The sequence below is a fragment of the Oncorhynchus nerka genome, linkage group LG4 (assembly GCF_034236695.1).
Source record: "Oncorhynchus nerka isolate Pitt River linkage group LG4, Oner_Uvic_2.0, whole genome shotgun sequence".
Lineage (NCBI taxonomy): Eukaryota > Metazoa > Chordata > Actinopteri > Salmoniformes > Salmonidae > Oncorhynchus > Oncorhynchus nerka.
The window spans coordinates 55378858-55391333 of record NC_088399.1 but is presented as its reverse complement, the minus strand read 5'-3'; the positions used below and the strand labels follow the sequence as shown (position 1 = coordinate 55391333).

Below are 12476 nucleotides of genomic sequence, written 5' to 3'. Positions count from 1 at the left end.
GACATGATGTCAGCTGGTCCTTTTGTGGCAGGGCTGAAATGCAGTGGAAATGTTTTTCTGGGATTCAGTTCCTTTGCATGGCAAAGAGGAACTTTGCAATTAATTGCAATTCATCGGATCACTCTTCATAACATTCTGGAGTATATGCAAATTGACATCATACAAACTGAGGCAGCAGACTTTGTGAAAATGAATATTTGTGTCATTCTCAGCTTTTGGCCACAACTGTATTACATGGAATGTGCACAGGCTCCATGATGGAAAAAAGCATATGGTTCTTGAACACTTAAAGAGATTGTCAGCAGATGTGGTTTTCCTGCAAGAGTTACATTTCAAAAAAGTAGAAATGTATTATTTAAAGAGGAGCTGGGTTGGAGAGGACTATGCTGCCACCAACTGTAGTAACAGCAGAGGTGTAGGCATCCAAATGAATAAGAATACACCCTTTTCCAGCACACGGACCAAGAAGGCCGTTTTCTCATGTTGAATACATGGCAAGAAAATAAACACTGTTTTCATGGTATGTCCCACCAGGGGCAAATCTGATGGTTTTTTCGATATAATTCAAGCAATATTAGATCAAATCCAGACAGGAACTATTATTTTTAGCATGCGACCTAAATCATACATTTGATACGATTGACAGACATAGCAATAAAAAAAGACAAATTCAAGGAACCTTCAAAGAGGCTGCAAAATTTCAGCTCTACAAATCATTTCCAGTACACCTGGAGATTACTGTTCCCAACTACAAAAGACTAGTCCTTTTTTCTCAAAGTAAGAAAATCTATTAAAGAATTGATTACATTTATTTTATTTCCAAAAATACCCTAAACAATTTACTGGGTTAAACATGACAATAATATTGATCATTCTCTGATCTTCTATCATGTTTAATTACACCAACAGAAAATACACTTATTGACAGAATATGGAGAATGAACAGAGCACATGTTCAAGACCCGAAATGTATTAAATAAGTAAATGAAAAAAATAAAAATAAAATTGCCATTACAAATGTAGACATAGAGGATGGGAAAAGCCTAACCCTAATATAATTTCAGATGCATTTAAGGTGTACATTAGGGGAATGATAATCTCATACTCGTCAAAAGTTACTGTACATCGGAGTTAGAAATGAAAGAAAAATAAATCACTATTTTAGAAAAAGCCCATCAAAAAATAAAATGTCTGAATTTAAGCAGGAATGTGATCTTAACCTTTTGAAGAGCACCAACAACTATAGGTTAAACTCAAAAGAAAGCATACTACTCAATGGCAAATAAACCTGGTAAACAGCCCTCACAAAACAAATACATGCCAAACCAGTTATAATAAAAATAAATAAAGATACAAATATGTACCAAAAACAAATTGTATTTTGAAAATACATATTACAGCTTTAGAAAGTATCTGGTTACAAAATAGATTACAGTGTAGTTCAGCCCAGTATAATAAAACATACAAAATACATATTTGAAATACATGTAATTCCTTCGCATTTAGTAGAGAGAAAATCAATCAAATAAAAACAAATATCCAGTGCAGATGAAAAACATAGGCCTCATGTTGAATGTTCTTCAATATCAGGTCTCGAAAAAAATCCTGGCATGAACCCTGGGGACAATAAGAAAACACATGTAAACAATACTCTCAAACCTTATTTGTATACAGTCAGACACAGACTCATGCTTGAAAGTTTTAGGAACCCTACACACAGCCTAATGTTCACTGTTACATGGGCATGTAATATTCATATGTGTAAACATACTGAATTGTAATTGGATGCATTTTACCGCCATATCATACTGTGCTATGATTGGTTAAGACCACCCAAACGGTTAGGTCACAGGCAGTTTGGTCCTGGTTGGCAATACGTGAACATGCCAGTTATAGCTAGCTAATAAAGAGCTACGTTAAGAAATATCCTGTAGTACTGCATTTTATTATTTTGTACAAAGTGAGCAAAACAAGACAGGGCAATAATATGATTAATGCAAGACAGACATTGATTACATTGCAGTGCTGAAAACACTGTGACCGATAGAATGGAAGTCTTACTTGTTCTCAGAATCAGAGCATAAGAAGTGGCATATAGAGGGCTCTACAGTAGAGGTGTCATAATACCCATAAAACCTAGCAGTCAAACAGGGAAATGGTTCCAATCATTTTTACACCATTCATTTTTCCCATAGGGGATTTTAGAAACCCTTTAAATAAAGGGCTGTGTTTTGTGTAATGTTTTGATAACCATGTAAAATCTCTCTGACAAGGTGACTTTTAATCAATATATTAGTCTCTATTTACTCTCAGATTCAAAAATGCTAATTAGCATGAAAGTAGACATGCAAAACTACAAACCCCTGCAAGTCATCTCTAGCTGACACCTTTGCTAACAGGTATTTTGTCATTTTTTTAAAATTTGACCTTTATTTAACTAGGCAAGTCAGTTAAGAACAAATTCTCATTTTCAATGACAGCCTAGGAACAGTGGGTTAATAACTGCCTTGTTCAGGGGCAGAACGACAGATCTTTATTTTGTCAGCTTGGGGATTCGATCTTGCAACCTTCCGGTTATTAGTCCAACGCTCTAACCACCTGCAACAATTGAAAACTTTCACAAGACAGTTCACAGAATTGTCCATTTAAAGAAATTTAGCTAATTTATGAATAACTACATTTAGCTACATTACATTGGCACCCAGGCAAATATATTGATAAAAGTCACCTTGTCCTAAAGAGATTTACAGTTATCAAAACATCACGCCAGGGTAAGCCTACAGGAAACAGAACCCTTATTTTATGAGTTTCTAAAATCCCCTATGTGAAAAACGATTGCAACCATTTCCCTGTTTGACCGTTAGGTTTTATGGGTATTATGAGTATTATGACTCACACTGTGGTACTTTTTTATGCTGATGTTTGCTCATATGAGGAAAAAATTTCATACACAAATCAAAATTTGAAGAAAAAGCCCCTTTTCTTAATTTAAAAAAAATCTATTTTAGAAACTATTTAGAGTCATTAAAACATATACAAAACAAAATGTCTGGCTGGCTTCTCAACATTTTTTACCCCCAAGCCATAAGACTCCTGAACAGGTAATCAAATGGCTACCCCCAACCCCTCTTTACGCTGCTGCTGCTACTCTCCGTTTATCATATATACACAGTCACTTTTGTTATGTTTGTTCCTTGTATAATGACAAACCGGGGCGTAGGTTTAACTACTTTTAATGAACATATACTTCAGCTAAAAAACTCCTTGTTTTTAGCCATGGAAGGCATTATTCAACCACCTGCCCACCCGCATAGCCTGCTGGGTAACGTAGTCTAATTGTTATTAACGCACAACAACACAACTTTAACTATACATTCATGTACATACTACCTCAATTGGGCCGAACAACCAGTGCTCCCGCACATTTGCTAACGGGGCTATCTGCATTGTGTGCCACCCGCCAACCCCCTCTTTTACGCTACTGTTACTCTCTGTTCATCATATATACATAGTCACTCTAACCATATCTACATGTACATACTACCTCAATGAGCCTGACTAACCGGTGTCTGTATGTAGCCTCGCTACTTTTATAGCTTCGCTACTGTTATTTTTCACTGTCTTTTTACTGTTGTTTTATTTCTTTACTTATCTATTGTTCACCTAACACTTTTTTTGCACTATTGTTGCCTGTAAGCAGGGGCGAAAATCTGATATCAACTTTGGAGGGGACAATTACATGACATTTTCTCAAGAGCAATTCCTGAGGGGGACACCAAAAGTAAAGTGCTGTACATAGCCTACGTTGTAATATGTTAAATGTATATTGAGGAACCATAATCACTACTACTGGATAATTGATAGGTACAGTAGTTAACTGAAGGGTTGTCCCAACTTGTTAAAATGTTTAAATCATTATAATACTAATAATAATAATAGTTATAGCAGTGTTCCTCGTCAGTCCAGTATGTATGCAGGTATTTATATTTACAACCAGCAATACCAAGCAAGGCTAGTAGGTGGTAATGGTACTGTACACTGTATGGGTGCAGGTTTCATAAATATAATGAACATGGTGCGATCTCATCTCAAAGAATCTCCATTGAGAACCATCACAAAGTTGGTCTCCGCACTGAACTGACCTTTTTATTGAACTTTTTCTGATTCATTTATATAGTCATTAAATATGTGCCACTGGTTTGAGTCTATTACAACATCTTTACAAGAACAAAACGCTCAGAATAAGTACAGTTCTAAAAGCAAGATAACTACTTCAATGAAAAACCCAAACAAATCAACCAAAATATCCTTCAGAAATACTTGGTTATTGTTCAGTCAGTGTCTCAAACAACAGCTATGGACAAATATGTCACACAAAGTATGCAATTTTAAATTAAATTAAATCAATAATTAGTAAGTGTACTGTCATGTACTAAAAACTACTAAACAAAATAACAAATATCATACTATACACCAGGGGTTCTCAAACAGGGTAGGTGGACCCCCTAGGGGTCCCTGGTGTAATGGCAAGGGGTCCATGAAATAAAAAAGTATAATGAACGTATTCAGCAGCACAAGGATTCCACTAACTTTACATATAATATAGAGGGGGTGGAGGTCCCTGAGAACCACTCAAAACCTTGCCTGCCTTTCCTCAAAATATGCAGGGGTTCTAGTACTCAAAAAAGGTTGAGAACCACTGTTATACACACTACTGAACAAAAGAACCAAACATATGTTTGAGGGTTTCAATGGATCCAACAAATTGCTGGCAGATATTTCCCCTCAAGACTGTCCAGCCTGTCTTTATGTACATTACAGACAAAATTCTGATCAGCACCTCAACTTAGTCAACCAACCCCTGCACCTCCACCTTCATTGTAGCTGGGGATTTTAACAAGGCTAATCTGAAAACAAGACTCCCTAAATTTTATCAGCATATCGATTGCGCAACCAGGGATGGAAAAACCTTGGATCATTGCTATTCCAACTTCCGCGACGCATATAAGGCCCTGCCCCGCTCTCCTTTCGGAAAAGCTGACCACGACTCCATTTTGTTGATCCCTGCCTACAGACAGAAACTAAAACAAGAAGCTCCCGCGCTGAGGTCTGTTCAACGCTGGTCCGACCAATCTGATTCCACACTCCAAGACTGCTTCCATCACGTGGACTGGGATATGTTCCGTATTGCGTCAGACAACATTGACGAATACGCTGATTCGGTGAGCGAGTTCATTAGAACGTGCGTTGAAGATGTCGTTCCCATAGCAACGATTAAAACATTCCCAAACCAGAAACCGTGGATTGATGGCAGCATTCGCGTGAAACTGAAAGCGTGAACCACTGCTTTTAATCAGGGCAAGGTGACTGGAAACATGACCGAATACAAACAGTGTAACTATTCCCTCCGCAAGGCAATCAAACAAGCTAAGCGTCAGTATAGAGACAAAGTAGAATCTCAATTCAACGGCTCAGACACAAGCGGTATGTGGCAGGGTCTACAGTCAATCACGGATTACAAAAAGAAAACCAGCACCGTCACGGACCAGGATGTCTTGCTCCCAGGCAGACTAAATAACTTTTTTGCCCGCTTTGAGGACAATACAGTGCCACTGACACTGCCCGCAACTAAAACATGCGGACTCTCCTTCACTGCAGCCGACGTGAGGAAAACATTTAAACGTGTCAACCCTCGCAGGGCTGCAGGCCCAGACGGCATCCCCAGCCGCGCCCTCAGAGCATGCGCTGACCAGCTGGCTGGTGTGTTTACGGACATATTCAATCAATCCCTATCCCAGTCTGTTGTTCCCACATGCTTCAAGAGGGCCACCATTGTTCCTGTTCCCAAGAAAGCTAAGGTAACTGAGCTAAACGACTACCGCCCCGTAGCACTCACTTCCATCATCATGAAGTGCTTTGAGAGACTAGTCAAGGACCATATCACCTCCACCCTACCTGACACCCTAGACCCACTCCAATTTGCTTACCGCCCAAATAGGTCCACAGACGATGCAATCTCAACCACACTGCACACTGCCCTAACCCATCTGGACAAGAGGAATACCTATGCTGAGTCTCGACCCCGCCCTGTGCAACTGGGTACTGGACTTCCTGACGGGCCGCCCCCAGGTGGTGAGGGTAGGCAACAACATCTCCACCCCGCTGATCCTCAACACTGGGGCCCCACAAGGGTGCGTTCTGAGCCCTCTCCTGTACTCCCTGTTCACCCACGACTGCGTGGCCACGCACGCCTCCAACTCAATCATCAAGTTTGCGGACGACACAACAGTGGTAGGCTTGATTACCAACAACGACGAGACGGCCTACAAGGAGGAGGTGAGGGCCCTCGGAGTGTGGTGTCAGGAAAATAACCTCACACTCAACGTCAACAAAACTAAGGAGATGATTGTGGACTTCAGGAAACAGCAGAGGGAACACCCCCCTATCCACATCGATGGAACAGTAGTGGAGAGGGTAGTAAGTTTTAAGTTCCTCGGCGTACACATCACAGACAAACTGAATTGGTCCACCCACACAGAGAGCATCGTGAAGAAGGCGCAGCAGCGCCTCTTCAACCTCAGGAGGCTGAAGAAATTCGGCTTGTCACCAAAAGCACTCACAAACTTCTACAGATGCACAATCGAGAGCATCCTGTCGGGCTGTATCACCGCCTGGTACGGCAACTTCTCCGCCCACAACCGTAAGGCTCTCCAGAGGGTAGTGAGGTCTGCACAACGCATCACCGGGGGCAAACTACCTGCCCCCCAGGACACCTACACCACCTGATGTCACAGGAAGGCCATAAAGATCATCAAGGACAACAACCACCCGAGCCACTGCCTGTTCATCCCACTATCATCCAGAAGGCGAGGTCAGTACAGGTGCATCAAAGCTGGGACCGAGAGACTGAAAAACAGCTTCTATCTCAAGGCCATCAGACTGTTAAACAGCCACCACTAACATTGAGTGGCTGCTGCCAACACACTGACTCAACTCCAGCCACTTTAATAATGGGAATTGATGGGAAATGATGTAAAATATATCACTAGCCACTTTAAACAATGCTACCTAATATAATGTTTACATACCCTGCATTATTAATCTCATATGTATACGTATATACTGTACTCTATATCATCTACTGCATCCTTATGTAATACATGTATCACTAGCCACTTTAACTATGCCACTTTGTTTACATACTCATCTCATATGTATATACTGCACTCAATACCATCTACTGTATCTTGCCTATGCCGCTCTGTACCATCACTCATTCATATATCTTTATGTACATATTCTTTATCCCCTTACACTTGTGTCTATAAGGTAGTAGTTTTGGAATTGTTAGCTAGATTACTTGTTGGTTATTACTGCATTGTCGGAACTAGAAGCACAAGCATTTCGCTACACTCGCACTAACATCTGCTAACCATGTGTATGTGACAAATACAATTTGATTTGATTTGGAAGCCTCCTGAGGCCTCTCAACTGCTGCTAAAGGGGTATTTGTTGCGAAAGAGAGGCAACTGCACTGAAAGAGAATCTATGTTCAGCTCAGGGTACTGATCTAGAGACTCATCCAACTCCCCCGTGAGAAGCACTCTTTCCAACTTTTACAGAATTTTTAGACTGTCCTGGTCAAAACGGTCGCCAAACTGAACCTCCACACCATCCAAAATTCTGCCCTTTAGTGATCCACTGCTTTGCCAGCAAATCGTCTTGAGTGTGTCTCAATGGATTCAATCAATGTTGTTGCTTTCTCATACAGTGCAAGGTAGCTTTCGTCATTTCTGCTGTTAACCCCACGCGCTGGATAACTGGACACTGATTGGATTTAGCTGGTGTGCTGTTACAGTTACAAAGTGGCGGTGGGATTGGCAGTTTTGATGTGCTGTGAATTTTACAATGGCTTTTCTCCCGTTCCTAAATCCTGCACTAATGAAGGCAGCATCCGCTCTTTGGCCAAAAGATGGCTGGCTTGAAACCCCTTGGCTACAGTGAAAACACAAAACTCCTTTTACTGATGGATTATAATGTAGCTAGGGGAAATCGCAAAACCATCTCTCTTGAAACCTCAACACTCTGTTGGCAAGAGTTTGCGGTTCTATAAATTGTGGGTGTGGCTGATATGGTTTTGTGCCATCACTGAGGTAACTGGACAATGCTGTGCCACTGTCCCCTATACTGGTGCTGCTGGCAACAAGGTTGACACCTGGTCCTGCCGTGGTTGTGCCACTGTCCCCTATACTGGTGCAGCTGGCAACAAGGTTGACACCTGGTCCTGCCGTGGCCGTGCCACTGTCCCCTATACTGGTGCTGCTGGCAACAAGGTTGACACCTGGTCCTGCTGTGGCTGTGACACTGTCCCCTATACTGGTGCTGCCGGCAACAAGGTTGACACCTGGTCCTGCCGTGGCAGTGCCACTGTCCCCTATACTGGTGCTGCTGGCAACAAGGTTGACAGCTGGTCCTGCCGTGGCCGTGCCACTGTCCCCTATACTGGTGCTGCTGGCAACAAGGTTGACACCTGGTCCTGCCGTGGCCGTGACACTGTCCCCTATACTGGTGCAGCTGGCAACAAGGTTGACACCTGGTCCTGCCGTGGCTGTGCCACTGTCCCCTATACTGGTGCTGCTGGCAACAAGGTTGACACCTGGTCCTACCGTGGCTGTGCCACTGTCCCCTATACTGGTGCTGCTGGCAACGAGGTTGACACCTGGTCCTGCCGTGGCCGTGCCACTGTCCCCTATACTGGTGCTGCTGGCAACAAGGTTGACACCTGGTCCTGCCGTGGCCGTGCCACTGTCCCCTATACTGGTGCTGCTGGCAACAAGGTTGACACCTGGTCCTGCCGTGGCCGTGCCACTGTCCCCTATACTGGTGCTGCTGGCAACAAGGTTGACACCTGGTCCTGCCGTGGCTGTGACACTGTCCTCTGAAGTCACTCTCCTTGTCTCTTTCCCTTTCACCACCTTCACAGTCTGTCTCCTAGAAAATAAATAAGGTGTTTGCCGTACTCCTAACTACCAGTACCCAGAACTACACAATTAATCACAACAGCAATACCCTTGCCTTAAACAAATCTTAGTTCAGTCACCAGTTTAAGTTGAGAGTGGGGCATGGCATTTTCCAATTATGTCCCTATTTTACAAGTCAAAAAAATGTAGAACCTTTCATAATGTTGCCAAACAAAGACTCAAACTTACCTGAGACTCCCTGTCTCTGCCAGTCAGTACCTGCCCACCTGTCCCCAGCTCTGCTGTCTGTGTGCCCTCTGTTGCCTGATCTGCCTAATGACATCATTGTGAAACGTTTCCATTAGCATTTCACTTCTTTCTAATGAACATTTTATCAACTTGTCTTAGGATACTAGGGTTCTTGCTTTGCGTTTTGGTGTACTGAAAAATACTCTTGTCTTTTGACCTTTTTCTGAAAATGTTCTACCTGGCAGGCTGGCTAGCTGCACAAACACACACAGTGTGTAGGTTATGTACAGTAGGAGATGGGCTTCTATCATATCTTCTATCATTCTATATGGGCTTCGATCTAAAAGGTAGCTAGCAAATGTGAAACGGATTGCAGTGGCAAGAGTTGACAGCTGTATGAGATCACGAGTTCACCATTTACACAACATATGCTGCCACCTTTTGTAATTTTAATATAGTTTGTTTCATATTGGCTGGCTTGCAACAATAGCTGAATTTGCAAAGCTAGCGAGCACCAATTCCATTTCTGTGGTGTTTGCTATAATCTTTGCTATTGTCAGTTTACTCCAAGATCAGCACACGTGCTTCAAAGTCCCATAGCGACAATTTAGTTTTTGCAACTAGACCATTAAAGATATTTAAGACAATGGTAGAAGAGAGTGTAGTTCTGTTCAGTTTATCGCTAACCTTATCACAGGGACTTTGAAGCACTACAGCTGCATGCTGATCTTGGAATAAACTGACGATAGCAAAGATTCCATCTTTGACGGCGCCACATAAATGGAATAGGTACTAGCTAGATTAATAGTTAATGTTTGCCCGCTAGCTCTGCAAATGCAGCTAGTGTGTGCGTAAACCCTGCCAACATAAATTTAAAAAACATTGCTATGGCACGATTGACTGGATTTACCTCATGTCAGTTACGTGCATTGAGTGCCTTTCAGAAAGTAGATACGAACCCTCTGTTACCTGCCACACAAGGAACTGGCAGTGGATCAAACCATTGTGAGACAAAGGGCGGGGGTCGCAATCTTTTGAAACTTAAAACATGCTATTAAGTGTCTATAATCAGCACAAGTGCTTTCGTTGTGTATTATTAATATTATTGAACGTACATATTTATGTTTACAGTGATATATTGGGGGGGACAAATAATATTTTTCCCAGGATGGGGGGATCGTGTCCCCCCCGTCCCCCCTGGGATTTCCGCCTATGCCTGTAAGTAAGCATTTCACTGTAAGGTCTACTTCACCTGTTGTATTCGGCGCACGTGACAAATAAACGTTGATTTGATTTGAAAATGTAAAAAAAAAAATGTATTCGCTACGCGTCTGTATTTGAATTGATATAATGTGGATTTGTTTTTTGTTCTCTTATTTATTAGTGGAATTCCTTTGACTGTTCTGTTTATGTTTTGCATGGTACTGTTTAATAAAAAATAAAATATTAAAACAAAGATTCCTCACACTGTCGCTAGATGGCAGCAAATCGTTTCCCCAGCCACTCCCACACAGTGAAATTGCACATTTCCGCATGTGAAAGTACACAGCGAATTACTTTCTGCTGCAGCAGGGCTGTTAATCTGCGTAGTTGAGAAATTGTAATGGCGAGGCTACTATTAAGATCCAATTTTCGGGGCTTCTTTGCCACCCAGTTCAGGATGACATCCGACCAGGTAAATGTGATGAGGCACTGACAGTGGTGTTGTTTTTGTATAGCTTGCTGGTTAACTTAGTTGCAGCTCCCATAGCTAGTAAGTAGCCTAACAAGACTGATAGCGATTTCCTCGAAAGAATCCTTGTACTGTTTGTCTTCTATTGATCCATTTTATATTACAAACGTTTGATAATGTTTCCGTTTAATTGTTTTGGTTAACGTGTAGACCAGCCAAGACAGCTTGAACTGTAGCAAGTAACTCAATTAGGTGGCAGTGTTGTATATGTTTTATCAGGAAATAATAAAGGGGATTTGGAATGTCTAGGACGGTAGGACCACCATGAAGGCGTAGTCCAACCATGGATGATGACTAATAAATGCTGTTGTTACATTTAACCCTCTCTTTCCATAATATATATTCAGGTGTGTGATATGGTCAGGTATTAGACCTTATCTCAGATAGTGACATGTTTTTTTTTTTTGGGGACCGGAGCTGTGATTTGATATCTCTCCCTCTCTCTAGCTGGGTGAGCTGGGCAAAGGAGCAGGAAAGGGAGGCGGTGGAGGAGGCTCGGTGAGGGAGGCAGGTGGTGCCTTTGGAAAGAAGCAAGCTGCAGAGGAGGAGCGTTATTTCCGGTAAGTGGATTATTTTTGTAACCTGGATGACCAGACATTACTACTACGTTTATGAACCAGTCTATCCATTTTGGAGGAAGGTATACATAGCTCTTGCCTTTTGACTCCAGTGGATAAAGTATGATCAAAGTAAAGAAGAATCCCTTTCTCGCATATTCCTCATGTTAAGCCCACATGAACGCAACCCAGGGGTGTATTCATGTCGTCTTGCAATGGAAACGTTTACCATTTATGAATCGAAAGTATCGAAATTGGGAGGGGCCTACACAAATGTGAAACTGGGAGGGGCCTACCCAAAACTGTTCCCGTTTTGAGTAAATTGTTTGTTGCAAAACATTTTGCAATAAAGGGCATAATGAATACACCCCTGGTTTAATTTTTGCCTCAGAGAAATCAACCAAACTTTCTCTCCCTCTTGCCCCTCAGTCAGAAGGAGAAGGAGCAGTTGTCTGCCCTACGGAAGCACCATGAAGAGGAGATTGACCACAGCAAGAAAGAAATTGAGCGTTTGCAGCGTGAGATTGACCGTCACAAGGGCAAAATCAAGAAACTGAAACATGATGACTAAGCTCAGTCTTCATTCACACTGCTTACATTAGGCCAAATATCACCCATTTGCCTGATTTTGTGTTTGTAGGCAATTGTATAATAGTTACATTCAAAACAATAATAAAACACTAGTTGTTTTCCAACTGGGAGAGTTTTTTTGTGATTACTTTCAATACCACTGTAGAATGTTTATCTTGAAATCGGGCACATTTATTATGACAGTTGAGTATTTCATTTCAGGGATGCCACATTTTTGAAAGTCTTGAGTTTTGAACTGCACACATTCAGCTGTGACAGGAGGACCAATCAAATCAAAACCAGTTCTAACATTGATTACAATAATCACATCTCTTCCTCATGCATTTCAAATAAATCTGATGTCCATCGCCAAGCTCTCATAACGAAATCGGTACAGAATTTGTTTTC

The 12476-nt window shown here is 41.8% G+C and overlaps 1 protein-coding gene and 1 long non-coding RNA gene across 2 annotated transcripts; one reads left to right on the top strand and one right to left on the bottom strand.

The window, feature by feature from the left end:
* Positions 1 to 357: 357 nt before the first annotated feature.
* LOC135571300 (uncharacterized) lies at positions 358 to 10200 on the bottom strand. The gene is made up of 3 exons (XR_010463710.1): positions 10120 to 10200; positions 9210 to 9293; positions 358 to 1617 (listed from the first exon to the last, which is right to left on the bottom strand). It is a non-coding gene; the product is annotated as an uncharacterized LOC135571300 (long non-coding RNA).
* A 530-nt stretch (positions 10201 to 10730) lies between these two features.
* LOC115128224 (ATPase inhibitor A, mitochondrial-like) lies at positions 10731 to 12193 on the top strand. The gene is made up of 3 exons (XM_029657892.2): positions 10731 to 10884; positions 11389 to 11501; positions 11928 to 12193. Exons 1-3 carry the CDS (start codon positions 10813 to 10815, stop codon positions 12067 to 12069), a joined length of 327 nt encoding a protein of 108 aa, XP_029513752.1. The 5' UTR covers positions 10731 to 10812; the 3' UTR covers positions 12070 to 12193.
* Positions 12194 to 12476: the final 283 nt, after the last annotated feature.

Excerpts from the sequence above, each read along its gene's own strand:
- LOC115128224 (XM_029657892.2), top strand. The coding sequence starts at position 10,813 with ATGGCGAGGCTACTATTAAGATCCAATTTTCGGGGCTTCTTTGCCACC. Across the intron at positions 10,885-11,388 it reads TCAGGATGACATCCGACCAG|CTGGGTGAGCTGGGCAAAGG; the intron begins GTAAATGTGATG and ends CCCTCTCTCTAG. Across the intron at positions 11,502-11,927 it reads GAGGAGGAGCGTTATTTCCG|TCAGAAGGAGAAGGAGCAGT; the intron begins GTAAGTGGATTA and ends CTTGCCCCTCAG.